Source organism: Mirounga angustirostris, unplaced genomic scaffold (genome assembly GCF_029215605.1).
Source record: "Mirounga angustirostris isolate CCGP_5_RB_7025 unplaced genomic scaffold, mMirAng1.0.hap1 SCAF_11, whole genome shotgun sequence".
Lineage (NCBI taxonomy): Eukaryota > Metazoa > Chordata > Mammalia > Carnivora > Phocidae > Mirounga > Mirounga angustirostris.
Window position 1 is genome coordinate 18,164,663 of NW_026991719.1, and position 19,368 is coordinate 18,184,030.

Sequence of the window (19,368 nt, forward strand, 5' to 3'; positions counted from 1 at the left end):
ATTCATTTATGTGTTATCTATAGCTGCTTTCCTACAGACAGCAGCAGAGGTGAGGGGTTGGATTAATGACCATATGGCTGGCAAAACTGAGAATATTTACTAAGTGGTCATTTACAGAAGAGGTTTGCTCAGGCTTGATCTAGGTGATTCAACTTTTCCTTTCCCAGTTCCTTTATTATTCCAGTACTTCTTTCAACTCTCTCTTTCATTGTATTTGTATTAGAAGTAAATTTTTAAAAAGATTTTATGTACTTATTTGACAGAGAGGGAGCACAAGCAGGGGGAGGAGCAAGGGGAGAGGAAGAAGCAGGCTCCCTGCTGAGCAGGGAACCTGACAACACGGGGCTTGATCCCGGGACCCTGGGATCATGACCTGAACCGAAGGCAGATCCTTAACCGACTGAGCCAACCCTAGGTGCCCCCCGAATCTGTCCTTTTTAAAAAATGGATTCCTGGGAGTGGAACAGGGAATTTGTTTTATGCCATTGGCCAGAATCTCCTTCCATAGCCAGTCCTAGCTGGAAAGGAAGCCGGGTGATGCAGCTATTTTTCGTTTGCTCCATTGTCACCCTGAGCAGAATTGGGGTCTGATACTAAGAGAAGGAAAGGACAATGGATATTGGGTAGACAGTAGGCAGTATTTGCTTCAGAAAAGTAAGTACTTTGCCCAAGGTCACAGAGGTAGTGAAGATCAGCAGTGGCTCAAGCCTCTTCCCTTGAGGAAGGAGGTTTGGCTGTCATGTGTGGTCCCCTTCCAGAAGTTTGTGTGAGTAAGGGATGGAAATGCATGCAGTGGTTACAGAAAACTCTGGCATTTCTGATCAGCCACAAGCAGCCTAAGAAATATTGCTTGCAGAACATGATATGCGGTCCCTTCTCTGTTTATACTGCTCTTCTCTCAGTATTTGCCCTGGGACTTGCCTTTCCTTCTTGTCCATGTAACCAACCCAGGGGGTAATTGATTGCAGACCTCTCTCATGAATACTTTAACCTTTCAGCTAGCCATCAGATTGTTGGTGCTTCATTCTTCTCGTTCATGAGAAGTTAAAAAGTGACATGATCACTCTTTGCCTTAAAGGGTGTATCAGCGTTCATGCAGGAAAGTGAGTGCCCGTCTAAGTATATCAAGCAGGAAGCTGTTTAATACAGGCAACTGGGGGCTTATGCAATCATTGGGAGGGCTGGTGAGTGAAGGGCCCAATCTTCTAGTGAAGTACTGCCTGCACACAGAAGGGGTCTCCTCAGGAGACTGCCTGGAGGCCGCGGGCAGAGCACTCTGTCTGCTGTCTGCAGGTGCCTCTGTGTCTGCCCATAGCTGCCAATGGCAAGTGAAGAAATGGTGTCTCCTCATCTACCTTTCCAGTCTCCTCTGAGTGCTTCTCAGGGGCAGATGCTGACCTGGAGCCATGCCCCATGGGATTTCTGGAGATGGCATTCTGAAGCTTCTCAGGGAAGAAAGTAGAGTGGCGTGGGGTGGGATGACGTGGACTTGACAACAGACTGACAGAAGGACATTTGAGTCTGAGTTTGAATGGAGGCGTACATTTGGGGAAGAAGAGCACGGTGTCCCGAGGTTGGCAGTGTTGCTACTAGTATTATTACCTTATTCTCTCTATGTGTCCTTGGGAGATGAACTTAGGGATTCTTTGTATCTCTCTACTGACTGTTCAAGTCAAGGTATTGCTAAATAATAAAGAGGATTCAGTGACCCGCATGTACAGTGTAGACGGTAATATATTCTGTGAAGCTCCATCGTGCAGTGGGGGTCCCAGAACGTGAGGTTTGAAAAACAATGCATAATTCATCAGCATGCTCCAGAAGGACCAGTGTTCGGAAAACAATTGTGGATGACTCAGCTTATACATTTCTTCATTTTGGGGGGTAACTATCGGGAGCTCTTTATTTGTTCTACGTTATACGTGTGACTTGTGGTAAGCTCATAAAATACACTGAGGAATTAAGTACAGTGAGGGAAATGATACAGTGGTCTTGAAACAAGGTAACTTATAGACATAGGAGGTATTGTTTGGTGTTGAGGGAGAGTCATAACTGCTAGTTATCTGCTATCTAGGTCACATCAGGCTTTCAGTGTAACTCACAGGGTTTTGAAGGCAGAATTTGGTCTGTGCTATATTTGAGTCTGGAACAGCAAAACCCATTATGACTGTGTCCTATGGCACTTGTAAAATCCTCTGAGTCTTGAGTTTCAGGTTTCTGCTGAGATTTAATATTTTAATTATCTCAAGGAAGATAAGGAAATGCACTATCTTATTCCATTTATTTGTTGGGTGAGGAAAATTGAAAGGGACTGAAGGAAAGAACTCATTACAAGAGCAATGTGTGCAGGGGTCCCTGGTTTTGCTGTGCTGGAATAAAACCAACATGTTTGGGGTTGCCTGGTCTCTTATGTGGGGTCTTCTGGAGGCAAAGCTGGAGATGAAGATGCATGTGCAAGTGATTTAGGATTTATTTAGCAAGTGTTCCCAAGAGAGAACAGCAAGGGTATGGGGGAGGCCAGCCTGGGAAGGGTAAGGGACAGGCAAGGGTGTGACTTCAGGGGAAGTCTCAGACAGTCTGATCATTCAGGGGACCTCTGGAGTGCAAATTAGACCTCACAGTTTGTCCTAACTGGAGGCAAAGGAGTGGAGCTTCTGGACTCCTGCTACAGTCGCTCATTGGCTGAAGGCTCCTGGGGTAAGTTGGGGTGGGGATGGGATCCGAAGGTAGAGAAACTCTCAGGAACTGTTTCGCGCAGGCAAGGGGCTCCAGTAGCCCTAGGGCAGGCCTTCTAAGAGTCGGAAGTGCTGGCCATTAGAAAAGAAAAAACACTAGATGCTGGGGAAGGCTGTACAGAAGCAATGCTAGGGATCCCAGGGGGATCCGGGCAGATCCTCCTTACCATGTACTCACTCTTTGAGTAAGCCCCTCTTTTGTTTTTACGAAACCCAGAATCTGGGGAGAGGAAAGAGACACATTTTCACATGGAACTGTAAAGTTTCTCCGGAGCAAGAGTTGGCAAACCTTTCCTCTAAAGGGCCGGGTAGTAAATGTTGGAGGTTTTGTGGGCCACAGGGTTTCTGTTCGAACGACTCAACTCTCCCCTTGTAGTGCACAAGCAGCTGCAGATTACATGTCAGTGAGTGGTCTTGGCTGTGTTCCAGTACAAGTTTGTAGAGCCAGAGGTGGGGTGGGGAAGAGGGGGGGGGGCAGTAGATTTGGCCCAGGGGCCGTAGTTGGCCAATCCCTGCTGTGCAAGCTCCTTGTATGTGCCGAAGGTGATTTTTCCTTCATCCATTCCCTTTATGCTACAGAACACAGGGAGGCAGTAGTCTGTCTATCAAAAGGACAGTTATGGCACATCTTAAGTTAGTCTGGACCCCCTACTTCCAATCTTTCTAGCATTCCGGCCATCACTCTCAGCATTGCGTGTGATAATCTTGCTGAAGGGTGACTCATCTCATTTTACTCCTGCTAAAAACATTTCGTTCTCTCCTATCTGTGAAAGAAAATATAGACTCTTGGCATGGCATTTAGGAATCCCTGTGAACTGGCCCAAACCAGTTTTCCTACGGATTGTCTACTGCTCCCCCCTCCTAGTGCTGCTCCTCTCTGTGTGATGTCCTTCCTTTCTGGCTCCCTGTCTTTGTCCTTGTGCTCTCCTGCAATGCCCTTCCTCTCACCTCTGCATTTTTTTTTTTAAAGATTTTATTTATTTATTTGAGAGAGAGAGAATGAGAGACAGAGAGCACGAGAGGGAAGAGGGTCAGAGGGAGAAGCAGACTCCCGGCTGAGCAGGGAGCCCGATGCGAGACTCGATCCTGGGACTCCAGGATCATGACCTGAGCCGAAGGCAGTCGCTTAACCAACTGAGCCACCCAGGCGCCCTCACCTCTGCATTTTGAAATCCCACCCATTCTCGAAGACTCGGTTTGGTCACCTACGTTAAGCATTTTCCTCATGAGGAATTAGTCTCTGCTCTAGAATTTGATAACAATATTGTCTTTCTTTTGAAACCTTTATTTTTACTATATATTTGTTTGTGCATTTACTGTATTGTTAGTATTTGAGGGCAGAGACTAAATTACATTTTTTTTTTTTGCATTTCACAGTAGGTTGCATTTACTAGGCACTCCCTAAAGAGAGTTTTCAGATGACCGTTGCGTCCTACATTGTGTGATTATTAATGATTTAAGTGCTGAAACTCTGACCTCGTTTTTCTCTTTCCTTTTTATAGGCGAGAGCTGTTTTGGCAAAAGTTGGCTATCCTGAGTTTATAATGAATGATACTTATGTTAATGAAGACCTCAAGGCAGTAAGTGCTAAATATACTGTATTTTTATTTTTTGGCAACTTTTACTGGCCTCATGCCTTTCAACTAACCCAAGTCCAAGCACTTAAACCAAGTAGTGCCAGAAAGCACCAACTTTTGATTCATCCCTTGGCTAGATATGAACCTCAATATGCCAGGCGTATCACAAGATTTAGAGCAGATTCAAAATAAAGGAAGTGTCAGAAAGAATGCATAGCTGACTGGGTACCATAAAGCACATGGACCTGGATTCGGTCTGATTTGATTATAAAGGAAAGGATTAAGCAAATTGAGTATTTTACAATTAGTGGCCATGTTCTAATGTAAAACGCATGATATTTGTTGTTAAACATTCTTTATGTGCTTCATTCATACTAAATGACTAGTAATAAATCTGCCTGCTGGGAGTTAACTTCATTAAACTTTATGAGTGTTTTGGCAGATTAAGTGCACATACATATGACTCTATAATTTACTGTGAGTTGGACTGTATATTTGCAGTAAGTTACTGATGGAGGAATAGTAATAACTTTTGTATTCTGATATTTTGGGACATGCATTTTCCAGTAGATACATTCATTACAGGCCTTTCTAATCACAATCACTATTACTTCCTTTCCTACAAATAGTTCTGATAAAGAACTTTTCTTCCTCACAAAACCCCCTGTTTTTACCATTCACTACGTTTTCTTGAAAAAGTAGTTTTCTAGGGGTGCCTGGGAGGCTCAGTTGTTAAGCATCTGCCTTCGGCTCAGGTCATGATCCCAGGGTCCTGGGATCAAGCCCTGCATTGGGCTCCTATTCAGCGGGAAGCCTGCTTCTCCCTCTCCCAGTCCCCCTGCTTGTGTTCCCTCTCTCACTGTCTCTCTCTCTGTCAAATAAATAAATAAAATCTTTAAAAATATATATATATAGTTTTTTTTTTTTTTAAAGGTAGTTTTCTAGAGTGTAGTAAGTAAGGCTCTGAGATGTAGGTCTTTCCTGAGATTGTAGTTTGACAAGTCACATAAGTAAAAGCAGTCCTCGACTTGTAGATGAACATCAGAATTTTATAGGATTATTCAAAAGTGAGAGAAAGCTTTCATTATAAAGTTTCTCCATTGGTCCCAAGGTATGGCCTTCCAAAGTATTTCTCCGGCTGCTCTGCAGGAGAATAATGTGCTTCAACCCATCTTGTACATTGTTTTGATGCGGAAAAATCTCAGTATTATTATGATAATTAAAAATACTGACGCACTTGACACATATGTACATTATATTGTAACCTCCACAGTAAGCCTGTGAAGTAGATGGTGTTTATCCCCATTTTGCAGAAAAGGACGTAGAGACTCAAAGATGTTAAGTGATTTCCTCAGTGTCCTACATAGTGTCAGAGCCAGGACTGAAATCCAGGCCCAGAAAGCTCTGCCTATAATCAGAGCAGGGGTTCTGCAAGGTCCTTCTCAGGCACCTGCCCCAGAGGAAGACTGGTGGGCTTAAAGAATTGGTGGGAGCTGCTTTCCCAGAGCTGGTTGGGAGGGGAGAAGAAAAGAGGGAGGTCATATTGTCAAGTGGTTAAGAGCACAGGCCTTGCAGCGCTTCTGCCTTTTCCACTTACTAGTCGTTTGATCTTGTGCAGGTTCAGTTATCTTCCCTTTGGTTGTTGGGTATTGGTTTACAAGCTCCTCAGGAGCTTCCTGGGGGCAATCTGAAACTGGCCCTGGTACTTAGAGGGCCACTCCACGTTGGTAGGTGGTAGGTTTCATAAGCCAAGGGAGCTTACATACAAGGGCAGCAAGATGAGTGGATCCCCGCACCTGCTGGCCAGATTTTAAAAGTTTATATAGAGGCCATAACTAGGTTCAGTCATGTATACTGTGCAGGTGTTCCCCACACCACATCCCTATCTCCAGGCTGCATCCTCAGAGCAGCCCCTGGGAGCGGGAAAGGTAAGCAGAACCCCCATTCCTGGGTATAGGGGGTGGGGAGCCTCGGACTGCCCAGGTCCAGCTCACAGGTCAAGTTGTAGTCAAGTCTTTGACGACCTTCTCCAACACTTGGTACTGGAAATAATAATAATAACCAAGTCTTGGTATTGTTGGGTGGATTAAATGAGAGTATATAAATGTGAAAGCACCTAACATAATGTTCTGGCGCATAAGTAGGTTCCTTGTAAGTGCTAGCTGTTACTTTGTGGATCAGTATGAGAACCGTTGCTGCTGAGAAGAGCATCACCGGGCACAAAATGCCTTAGAAGGAGAGCCTGGATGAGCTGGGCAATTATTCCAAGTCAAGGATGCAGATGAGAAGGTGTGAGAGGTATTTTGGTGTAGTGGTTATGGACATGGGCCCTGGAATCAAGGTGCCTGGAGTTATATCCCTAGTCTGCCATTTACTAGCCGTGTGACCTAGGGTAGATTATATAGCATCTCTGTGCCTCAGATTCCTCATATTTGAATGGAGTTGAGAATAATAACCCCTCCCTTATAGGGCTGCTGTGAAGATCAGATAAGTTAACATATTTAGCGTATTTAAAATGGACCCAGGCACGCAGTAAGCACAATCTAAGTGTTAAGTTACGGCATCTTCAATTTGTATGTAAGAGATTATTTTGGTGTGGAAAAGTCATTATGAATTGACCCGTGCACGATCTAGGTGCCTCAAATTGATTTAAAAGGCTATGCAGATGGAACAGTCTCAAGCTTTAATCAAATAAGATAGAGTTCAGGGCTCACTCACAATATTCAACTGATCAGGTTTTGTTGGCAGTCTGCTCTTGTCTAAAGCGAGTGCCCAAAAATGTGAGTACTCGCTGGATGCAGTATCTTTTGTGAAGAGAAACCAGATGCCAGACAGGCTGCAGTATTAGGTGGGTTTTCTTGTTTCTCCAGGGTCTTAACTGAAGCCATTACACAGCAAGATTTTTAATCACTTTTGTCAAGAAACAGCTTTTGTCTGACTCATAGCCAGAGTAGACCCAGATGCACCCAAGAGTTTCTAACAGTTTAAAAAAATAGACGGTGAAAAAACATCCAAATACTGAAATCAAAATACATTTGTGTTCAGAAATGGATAGAAAAAATGAATAAAACCCAACCTGAATATAGGTAAAGGATGCTTGATGTGATAGACAGTAATAGTGTCGCCAAGGTGAATAGCAGTAGGACTAGAGTATTACTGGTATACAATAAGGCTGTGTTTTCAGTTTTGAGAAACACGTAGATAAGGACTACTATAGGGTCTGTGAGAAATTTCTGGTAATACAAGCTCTGAGCTTGAGAGGCTGTTAGAAATGAAAAACAGCTTACTTTATTTGACGCAAGCAAAGATATGCTTCATTAGGCAGAAAGGCGAAGGAAAAAGGATAGAGATTAGGTAATGGATCAGATGAAGGTCAAGGAGAAAGGCTGAAGACTGAAGTTGGGCTCATGTGGAGATAAGAGCAAATGGAAAAGAACTTCGAGGCAAATGTAAAGAATTTGAGAAAAAAATTCCGCCCCCCTGAGATTGACTAGGTAAACTGAGATGCCCAGCCAAGTATTTCTGAACAACAGTCTTACTTTAGTCTTTGAAAAGAGCAGGAAGAGAGGAGATGCCCTTTGTGCGAACCCCTGGTAGCATGCGGGGAGAACCTACTGGTTAGCTTTAAACATGTAGGCGTTGGTCCGTTTTCAGATTAGCCTTACAAGGTATGCCTTCATTGATCCTTCATGAAAATAGACTCAAGAGTGAGTTGATGCCAGTTGTGGAAAGGTTGCTGTATTAGTCAGGAAGGCCAGAACCACAGTAGGTATTTCAAAGAGAGGAGATTTAATAGGAAGAGGGGCTGAAGATTCTTACAGCATCATTGTCAGAAAAAAGAGGAGAGAGAACAAACACAGCATCCTTTCCCTTCCTGCCACCTGCTGATTTCACCCAGTGCCTCCTGTTGGCAGGAAGCCAACTGGCACTCGGGCCTGGGAAATAAAGTTTTCAGATTCCCTGCCCCATTGTTCTAGAACAGAGTAGAAGGGTGGGCATGCAGCTGAGAGACAGTAGGTAAGTAATTGGCCCCACTCGGTATTTCACTCATTCTTGTGAAAACCAGTGGAGAATTGGAGTAAGGGCTAAAGTCAGAGTCCCAGCTGGCATCTATTTACTTAGGAGAATTGGATCTGGGTACTTTTTCAGAGATCAATGTTTCTGGTGAGTGATAAACACGTACATACATAAACATATCAATATGCATATAGAGATATACAGATGTGTGAACCTGCATAATATTCTCTGGGGTGGATCTTGGTCTGCTCTAGCCAGTGGAATGGATGTGTGTGTGTGTGTGTGTGTGTATGTCAGTGACAGAGAGTGGTACTGCCACTGTGCAAGAGAGAGGTGATGTTTAGGTGACATGCTCCAGAAAAACAGGTTGCTAAAATATTGAAGTAATTCTGTACAATAGGTAAAGAAACAAAATAAAACATTGTCCTAAGTTCAACCAAGTTATCTCTGGCCACCATGGCCCAGAAGAGCCAAGAGTGGGCACTGGAGGGGAGTGCCCTTGTACCTACCAGCCTTCCAGCTAGTCTTCCATAACTCCCACACGCTGGCTTCCATCTTGAGTGTTCCCTTCTCAAGAGCAGACCAAGTTTTCCCCTGTCCCCCAGCGGTGGCTACAGGGCATCTGGTTCCTTGGTGGTGTACCAGCTGGCGCTCCTCAGAGTCACCCTTAAGTGGCTGCTTGTGGGAACTGCATCATTCACAGTGTACCATATATGTAAGTTGTTAAACAGTTTGAACATTGTCTCTATCTAGGTATGTATATATGTACACACACAGAATACTTATGGACAGAGCTGTCTAAATGCAGCAATCCTACATACTACTTTGCTATAAATAAGGGGAAACATAAGTATAAAATCTGAATTCCATTTTGTTTTTAGAAAATTCTATGAGTGCCTAACAGAAAATCTTTCTTACTCAGATATATCTCTGAATATCTTTAAATGGATTTAACTTAAAAAGTGTTCTAGAATCTCTTTGTCCTCTTGGCTCATGTAGTGTCTTTTTTTTTTTTTTAATTTTTATTTATTTGACAGAGAGAGAGACAGCTAGAGAGGGAACACAAGCAGAGGGAGTGGGAGAGGGAGAAGCAGGCTCCAGGCCGAGCAGAGAGCCCGATACGGGGCTCGATCCCAGGACCCTGGGATCATGACCTGAGCCGAAGGCAGACGCTTAACGACTGAGCCACCCAGGTGCCCCGGCTCATGTCTTATCAACATGTACTTATCCTACAGAGAAGCTGAACACATTTCCTTGTTCTGCCCTTGTTCTGCCCTCCTTGTTCTGTTCCTCACCTTTGAGGGGTGGTAACAGCTTTATCCCTTTATACCTTTAGTCTGTGACACTTGATGCTTGGTATCCTGGATAGGATTTCCAGGAAGAGAAATTCAGATTCCCCTGAATTTTAGGATCTGGACGGCTATTCCTAGGACATGACACGAGAGCCCCAGTGAGTTTCCCAAAGATCACCCAATTGAAAAGTCAGGAGATGTAAGTGATTGAAAGTCATTATCAACTTGACCTACATTTTTCACCAGTAATGGATAGGACAAGAGGCTTTTGAGCCGATTATTGTCCCTTGCACAGTTTAAACATTTTTTTTTGAAGATACAGGTGGTTTTCAACTACTTATGTGCATTTGTTCTTGTTGCTATCTCCACAAATGGAACTTTCCCAGTGGTAGCTGGGTTTCATCGTTGTTTTTCCTTCAAAGGAAAAACAAGGGCCTGTTGAAATATTTGCACTTATCAAAGTATTATCACATGGTGGAAAATTTGGGAAATAGAGAAAAGGCATGAAAAAGCCCCCATAATATTGGTACTGGAACATAATAATACATACTTCTGTTTCACCATGTTATCTTGTCTTTCAATTTTGGTATTGCTGAAATTAACACTTGTATATAATTTTGTATATTGACCTTTACCATTAACCTGTTGTTTTGGCCTTGACTTCCCTAGCCTAATTAGCATTATTTTAACAGCTATATGATGTTAAGTAAACTACCATTGCTTATTTAATCACTGCTTCTCCTCCCACCCTTAATTCTTACCTTTGCTTCCTCTTTCCCTGTACTGTTTCTCCTCCAGTCACCATTTTTCTTATTAGGACCAATGAAAGGAACATTGAAATTAGGAGCCTCATGATTTGAACTGTATGGCTTTGCATAGTTCCATAGTCTCTTCAGCTCTTTTCCTCATCTATCATTTGGGAATAACAGGGGCTGGCCCTTCCCTACCCCCGAACACTTAACCCGTGTCACAGGAAAAGGTAAAATTTCGTCCTCTGTTACCTATGATTTCCATTAAGTAAATGGAATAGATCAATTAAATTAGGCTAAGAAATAGAAAATATTCTGTTTTAATAATTAAAACAATCTTAAAATTGTCCTTCGAAAGATAGATAAGCCATTGGCAAATTGTAATTACTTGCTCTTAGTTTTGCTCCGCATGATTATTTTTATGGCAATGATAGGATCTTATTTATTTTATTTTATTTTTTTACTCAGAACTCTTCTTTTTAAGGAAATTTTTGGATGGTTTTCCATTTAATGTCTATAGAACAACCTGAATACCAAGTTTTTTTTTTTTTTCAAATGGAACAGGAAAGTATCACAATTAGCAGACTCTTCCAAAAGCAACAACTGACCCCACTGATATTACCAAAAAGAAAAGTTAATATTTTTGAAGGGAATTCCCTTGAGAGAATGTCCCAGAAAGTGTTGTGAACCCAAGAGCATATCTGAATTTTTCATCAGTTACACTCATATTCTAAAGGTTCTGTCAGAGCTGTCTTGGGAACAAAAGCTAAAAAAAGGCTAAGGGTTGAACAGTGGACACATCTTTTAACTATATGACCCAGGAATGCATTAGGATGTTAGTTAAAGCTGCTTGCTAAAACAAGGAGCTTACCCTCTTTCTTCTGAGGTTGAGTATAAACTTCTATTTTTAAATACAATCAATTGTAGGATTTTATTTTGAAGCATCTCAAACATTGGAAAATATATAAAGTCCTATTTTGAACACCTCTAGCTTTAACAAATATTAAACATTGCTGTATTAGCTTTATGATGCACATACACATTTGAAATGAATAAGATAAACTGGAAATTCTTTTTGTAATCCACCTTGACCTAATAATGTTTTTTCTTCCTGCCTACCTCCTTCCCTAGATATAAACACTTTCTGGAATTCAGTGTTTATTATTCCCATGTATTTCTTTATGCTTTTGCTATATAGGTATGTATCCATCAACAACATACAGTATCATTTTACATGATTTAAAACTTTAAATTCGCTCATACATACAACTTGCCTTATTCACTCAGCATTGCTTTGGAGATTATTTCATGTTCATGCGTACGTACCATTCTTTTAATCTGCTGTATTATTTTCCATTATGGAACTATACCACAATTTGTTTATCAGCCACCCCCCTAAGAGGCTTGAAGGAGGGACAACTTAAAGTCAGATCTTTATAACTGGTTGGTCAGGTAGAACACCAAAGATGCCAGGAATTGATACTTGCATTCCTGCTTTTCTCCCTGTGCCTTTAGTTATTTTTCCTCCTTCCTTTATATTTTGGCCTGATCCCCTGGAAAGATCAAGATGAATTATTATCAAAAGTTACTCCATAGATATTTTTATAATGAGTATCAATCGTATGTTCGGGAAGAGCTAAACATGAGCCAGATGTAGATGACTGTCAAATCTATAGCCATCAAGTTGTATGTGTGTATTCATATTTATAATGTAAGGCCTGTGGGTTTCACATACATGCATTTGCTATATTTTAATTTTTGCTTTTAAAAGAGTATGGTTTAAATTTACAAAAAAATTACAGGTAGTAAGATTTTGATTCCTCTTGGTTATTTGCTTATTCAAACATGTATTTTTCTTATTTTATTTGCCACAGTAGTATATATTTTTAAAGATTTTTGTTTATTTATTTGACAGCACAGAGGGAGAGGGAGAGGGAGAAGCAGACTCCCCGCTGAGCAGAGAGCCCGATGCAGGACCAATCCCAGGACCCTGAGATCATGACCTGAGCCTAAGGCAGACGCTTAACTGACTGAGCCACCCAGGCATCCCAGTAGTATATTTTCAAACCAAAGAATTAGCCATCACTTCATCCCATTGCTTTTACTGTTTCACAGATATTATTTGCAATATTTAGGTTAAGGACTGCTAGTTTTGTAGATAGAATGCCTAGAGAATTCAAACTGTTTGCCATTCTCCTTCCAAAAAAAGAAAAGGAACTCAGGAATCATTTATGTCTGTTTCCCTATTTTAATACACAAATTGTGACGCATCAACTTTCGGTCTTTCTATGCCAAGCTGTAATCTACAATTCGCCTCTGTAATTTCTTTAATTTTTAGAGACCAGAGAATTTTTTGAGTGGTAATAGACAAGTTCTGTTAATAATGAAATGATTCTAGTGACTCCATTGTGCTTAGCGGGGAAAATAAGTCTCTGAATCACTTTCATTGTTTTCCCTTCATGAACAAATGCTGATTACAGTAAATTGGATTTTAACATTTGACTAAATCATCATCTATAAGCTAAATGAGGTTTTAGCTGACTAAACTGAATGTTATTAGAAGAACCTATGTGACAAATAAAGTACACATTTTAGAAAAGATCAAGGACTCATGTGAGCCAAGAAATTTCAAACCTAAGAGGATATGTCCTATAAAGTTTAAAGTAGATTTTTCAATTACAAAGTGAATGAAATGTATCATAAAGTACTGCAGCGTCTCTTTTTACTGTGATCCAGAAATAATCATATCGATTTGGGGGCTTTTAAAAGAAAAATCACGGAGATTAAATTTCATGGCTCTGTGGATACTGGGTTAACTGGTGATGGCTGAGAGGTGTCCCGAGGAGTGCAGCTTCTCCGTTGGTTGCTCATTTGTGTGCTGAAGGCTTTTTTCAGGGCCCTCTTTTATCTGCACTTGGAACAATGATGGTTGTGGTTTGTTTTATTCAGATCAAGTTTTCAGAATTCGACTACTTTGGCAATGTCCTGCAAACCCGCAAGTACTTAGCACAGTCTGATTTCTTCTGGCTGCGAAAAGCGGTTCCAAAAACAGAGTGAGTAAAAACAAATACAAAAACAAAACAAAACCCAAAAGGAAAAGAAATAAATATGCTGGTGGGAAGTGAAGTCTCCTCAGGTCAGACTTGGTAATTCCCCTCTGGTCAGAGTAGCCGGCTGGCTGGTTACCTTGGTTTGGCAAAACCCGTGTTAGGTTTCGATAACTCCTATTTCTGATATTATATGAATCACGTCTTCATTCTGATGACGGCTGCCCCACTCCTAGCCCCGAAACGTTGCAAGAGGGCTTATTAGGATATGAACGTTCAAGTCACTTCTAGGTGTAGTTATGAATATATGTACATAGAAAACAAGTTTCCCTAGAATTTCACACTCAGGTGGAAACTTTTGAAGATCTTAAAAAAGAACAAATGCTTAAAAAATCAAGTATACTTACAAATGTAGAAGTAATTGTATAATTATGAAGTTAACTAGAAGATTTTGTCAAAGTAATAAATGTCAAAGAACTGATAGCTGTATTATTTTTCTCCAGTAGCAGTTAGGATTTATTCTCCTTCTTCCCAGCTGCCTGTAGGGAATGTCCCTCTAGGTAGGAAAGTTTCCCGAGGAACTTTCTGGGCCAGGGCCAGCCATGATTTCCTTCCCTAGCAAAATGTGTATGAGGATGATACTGATTGCAGCCCGCAATTATTATGTTCACAGTGTGCTAGGGAGTGCTTTACCTGTTCTAACTAATTTTATCCTCTCGTCATTTCTGTGAGGCGTAGGTACTATTAATAAATAGGACCATCCCCATTTAACAAATGAATAAGAGGCTTAGAGTTGAGAAATCCTTCAGCTCAGGTTTACATTCTTTTTAAAAAATTTGATTACTTGACAGTATACTTGACACAGTGTTAACGTGTGAGGTTTCGATTACTGTTTGTTCTGCCTGCTTGTACGTCTGACACTGTCTGCCGGGGCCCGCTTCTCCACTGTTTTCCTTCCTGTTCTCCAGATTGGATAATTTCTATTGATCTGTCTTCAAATTCATTGATTGTTTCTTCTGCATTGTCAAATTTGCTTTTGACCCATGTAACGAATTTTTCATTGTGGTTATTGTACTTTGCAATTTCAGAATTTCCATTTGGTGGTTTTTTAGATTCTGTTTCTGTGTTGTGATTTCCTTTCTTGACTGCCTGTCTTTCTTTCTTCCTTCCTTTCTTTTCTTTTTTTAAAAATTATTATTTTATTGTTATGTTAATCCCCATACATTATATCATTAGTTTTAGATGTAGTGTTCCATGATTCATTGTGCATAACACCCAGTGCTCCATGCAGAATGTGCCCTCCTCAATACCCACCACCAGGCTAACCCATCCTCCCACCCCCCTCCCCTCTAGAACCCTCAGTTTGTTTTTCAGAGTCCATCGTCTCTCATGGTTCGTCTACCCCTCCGATTTCCCCCGCTTCATTCTTCCCCTCCTGCTACCTTCTTCTTCTTCTTTTTTTTTTTTCTTAACATATATTGCATTATTTGTTTCAGAGGTACAGATCTGAGATTCAACAGTCTTGCACAATTCACGGCGCTTACTAGAGCACATACCCTCCCCAGTGTCTATCACCCAGCCACTCCATCCCTCCCACCCCACCCCCCACTCCAGCAACCCTCAGATTGACTTTTCTTTTTTTTTTTTAAAGATTTTATTTATTTGAGAGAGAGACACAGGGAGAGAGAAAGAGAAAGAGAGAGGGAGAGCATGAGAGGGGAGAGGGTCAGAGGAAGAAGCAGACTCCCCACCGAACAGGGAGCCCGATGTGGGACTCGATCCTGGGACTCCAGGATCACGACCTGAGCCGAAGGCAGTCGCTTAACCGACTGAGCCACCCAGGCGCCCCTCTTCCTTCCTTCCTTCCTTCCTTCCTTCCTTCCTTCCTTCCTTCCTTCCTTGTCTTTCTTTCTCTCTCTCTCTCCCTCCCTCCCTCCCTTCCTCCTCCCCTCCCCCCGCCCCTTCTCTCCCCTCCCCTCTCTCTGGTCCCTTCTTTACTTTCTTCCTCCCCTCCCTCCCTTCTTTCCTTTCCTTTCCTTTCCTTTCCCTCCCTCCCTCCCTCCCTCCCTCCCTCCCTCCCTCCCTCCCTCCCTCCCTTCCTCCCTCCCTCCCTCCCTCCCTCCCTCCCCCTCTCTCTCTCTTCCTCCTCTCCTCTCCTTTTCTTCTTTCTTTCTGTAGGCTCCATACCCAGCGTGGAGCCCAACACAGGACTTGAACTCACAACCCTGAGATCAAGACCTGAGCTGAGATCAAGAGTTGGATGCTTAACTGACTGAGCCACTCAGGCAGCCCATGATTTTCTATTTTTTGAGTCATTGTCATCCTATTTGCCATTAATTCTTGGAATATAGTTTAATTCTTTGGACTTCTTTATAATGGCTGCTTTCAAGTCTTCGTTAAATCTAACATTTGGTCTTGCTCTATTGACTGCTTTTTTTCCTAACACTTTTCTCTCTTTGCACAGCATAATTCTTTTGTTGTTGAAAATGACATTTTAGATAATACATTGTAGCAACTGTGGATTCTCATTTATTTTTCTGAGGCTTTTTTGAAAGTAACTTTCCTTGATTTAGACTGCAGAATCTATCTCCCCCATAGTATGCGGCCGTGGATGTCTCTGCTCACTTTTAAATTCTTATTTTTTTTATTTTTTAGCCTCTCTTGCTCGAGGTTGTCCCTGTGTCTGCATAGCTTAGCGCTCCACCAGGGATTGGGGCAGACCTTGTGCTTAAACACCTCGAGTCTGTAGGGCTTCTGCTCTCTGCCCATTGATCTGTTGGGCTGGGAGTACCTTTCTCCATCAGCCTTGGAGTCTGCTTGCCACTGGGCTCTCTCGAGTCTCCCCTGTGTATGTGCCTAGTGTCCCAGTCAGCCAGGGATATGGAGAGAGCTTATCTCACTCTTCTGTGACTCTTTCATTTCCAAGATCTCCCTTTTAAATTTCTGGCTTGTCTGTCTGTCTTCCCAGTGGGAATTATAACTTCAGGCTCACGGAGCTGTGGGTATTCCTTGTTTGTTTTCCACCAAGGTTGCCACTTTTAGCTGACAAAGCTGCAGGTTTTCACCTCCACTCCCAATAGAGTCCACCTCCTGTGGTAGCAAAGCTGCTGATTTTCCAGCCAGCACTACCTATCCTTTTTTTTTTTTTAATATTTAATTTATTTATTTGACAGAGAGAGGAGGGGAGAGAGAGCGAGCACAAGCAGGGGGAGCGGCAGGCAGAGGGAGAAGCAGGCTTCCTGTTGAGCAAGGAGCCTGACACGGGACTCGATCCCAGGGCCCTGGAATCATGACCTGAGCTGAAGGCAGACGCTTAACCGAATGAGCCACCCAGGTGCCCCTAGCCTACCCTACCTATCCTGATGAAACTAAGTTCTCACTGACCAAGCTGGAAAGGGTGGGAGCAGCCCCTGGCAAGAAGATCACAGACTCCTGTCCTACTTACTCCCAAGCTTTAGCAATTTTTCAAAATTAAACATTTTTCAATGTGTTGTTTGGCTTTGATGATCAATTCCCAGAACCCTAAAGTGGTTGTTGATGATTTTGTCCAGTTTTATACTTGATTTTTGTGGAAAGGATTTGCTGACTTTTTCATATCCTCTTAGCTGGGAACCTGGATTCATGGCCCACTTATTTTTTTTATGGCCCACTTTTTAACCTTGGCTGATATTCTGGTCTCCAGATCTTTGGCTGGCTCTTGTTATGCTCTCTGGGTCTCTTATTACTCTCCTTTCCAACTCCCTGCTCTGTTCTAGACTCTAGAAACTCTAGGCACTGTACCAACCCTTGGCTTAAGCTGTGATTACTGCCTGTCCCTCTTACCCATGGCTGCCATGTACCCATCCCTGCCCTTTGCCCTTCTAGCCTTCTTACCCACAAAGTTAGTTACAAGTGTTGGACTTGAAGGAGGAGGCCTACAGCTGAACTATTCCCCTGCCCATCCCTGACTCCAATCAAAAGAACATAGAGGTTAGAAGGTTTTCAAACTTCTTTGGAAATGACAGATAACAGCTTTAAAGCCCTATGTTCCACTGTCCTTGGTTCTCTCTTGTCATCACAGTATCCCTCAGTCCATCTCTCCTGCTTCATTCCTAACCTCAGTTATTCAATAGAAATTTTAGATGTAGGGTTCTAAAAATAGCTTCTCGAATCTGATGACTTCAGCAAATGTTTTCCAGTATCCTGATGAGCCATCTACATATAGTATGGTAGTCACAGATCTGTGCGAATCATCCTGTTTTTTTTCAGATCTACTTCAGATCAGTTCAAACTCTTCTTGCAATTTGTGGAAAATTCAAGGTATTTTTGTCACCAGTATTTTTTCTGAATTTTCAGGGTTTGGGCTTCTCAATATTAGAGATGCTGTCAGGGTAATTCTTTAATTTCAAAATGCTGTTTTTCATTTGGCTATGTAGTAAGGCTTGGGTTGCTAATTGAAAAATCCCTAAGTGTGTCCTCTTTAACATCATCTTAAAATACTGAAGGACTGTCAGATTCTAATGGCCTTGACTATTTCTAATATTTTATTTATGCCTTAGAAAAATGCTGGCTGACTTTGTGGGCTTAGGTGAACTGTGTGATCTTGTGTAGTTTTTTTCTCTGTCAGAATACCTCTTTCACAAGGACATTAAATTGGTTAATGTTTCTGGAAAAGTTATCCAGGAATGAAAATCAGTGCAATAGTACTAATACTTTTTAAATTTTTAAAATTTATTTTAGAAAGAGAGAGAGCACACGTGCAAGCAGGGGAGGGGGCAGAGGGAGAGGTGGAGAGAGAGAATCTCAGACTCCCCACCAAGGGCAGAGCCCAACCCAGGGCTCTGTCTCACGACCCTCAGATCATGACCTGTATGGAAACTGAGAGTCAGACACTTAACTGACTACCACCCAGACTTCCCTCAATTGTACTAATTCTTGTTTCCTCAGACTATATGTATATTTCAGGGAAAACAACCTCAAGAAATTTAAGGTCCTCTTTGTGTAGTAAAGTGATAGGATAAGTCATTTTTAAAAAAATTATTTATTGATTGATTTTTTTAAAGATTTTATTTATTTATTTGACAGAGAGACACAGCAAGAGAGGGAACACAAGCAGGGGGAGTGGGAGAGGGAGAAGCAGGCTTCCCGCTGAGCAGGGAGCCCAATGTGGGGCTCGATCCCAGGACCCTGGGATCATGACCTGAGCCGAAGGCAGACGCTTAACGACTGAGCCACCCAGGTGCCCCAGGATAAGTCATTTTTTTAAAGGAAATTTCGGGCTGCTCCTTTTTAAGCATTGTAGGAAATTTTAGCTTCATGATACACATTGGCTTTAATTCACATCTTTTAGTTTTAAAAATTGATGACTTAATCTGGTGGGAATGATTCTGGAGTAGCTGCACTACACGGTTTTACTTTGAACAGTACATCATGATTTTATTTCCACAAAGCCCTGAAATATCATTTTGCTTCTTTGTGGGTATAGGATATAAATACCCTTTATCTTTCATTCTCATGGAATCTATTTCAGCTGAGCTAATGTATATTAAGAAGTTTCTAACATGATGGGAAATGTCAACAATAATGGAATTAATTGGGTGGTCATCCCTGAAGGTACATACTTAGGGCTTGGTTCTCAGAATTGTCACTTCATCAGCTTGCTTAAAAATAGAGGATTTAGTCTACTGCTTGGCTTGAATCAAAAGTAATTTTTTCCCCGTAGGGTCGCCCTTCTTTGACAGAAATGACTTTAAGTCAGTTTCCCTATTAACTAGCTCTCATTCGTCTGTGACCAAACATGTCTGGATCATCTTTTTTTTTTTTTTTTTTTTTTAAGATTTTACCTATTTTTTGACAGAGAGAGACACAGTGAGAGAGGGAACACAAGCAAGGGGAGTGGGAGAGGGAGAAGCAGGCTCCCTGTGGAGCAAGGAGCCCAATGCGGGGCTTGATCCCAGGACCCTGGGATCATGACC

General features: G+C 42.0%; 1 protein-coding gene across 1 annotated transcript in view; it reads left to right on the forward strand.

The window, feature by feature from the left end:
• The window catches only part of PHEX (phosphate regulating endopeptidase X-linked), a 218,749-nt gene that overhangs the window by 134,934 nt on the left and 64,447 nt on the right, over positions 1-19,368 (forward strand). The window contains exons 14-15 of the mRNA XM_045875938.3: positions 4,235-4,312; positions 13,317-13,420. Coding sequence (XP_045731894.1) covers positions 4,235-4,312; positions 13,317-13,420 — 182 coding nt within the window. The remainder of the gene's footprint in view (positions 1-4,234; positions 4,313-13,316; positions 13,421-19,368) is intronic.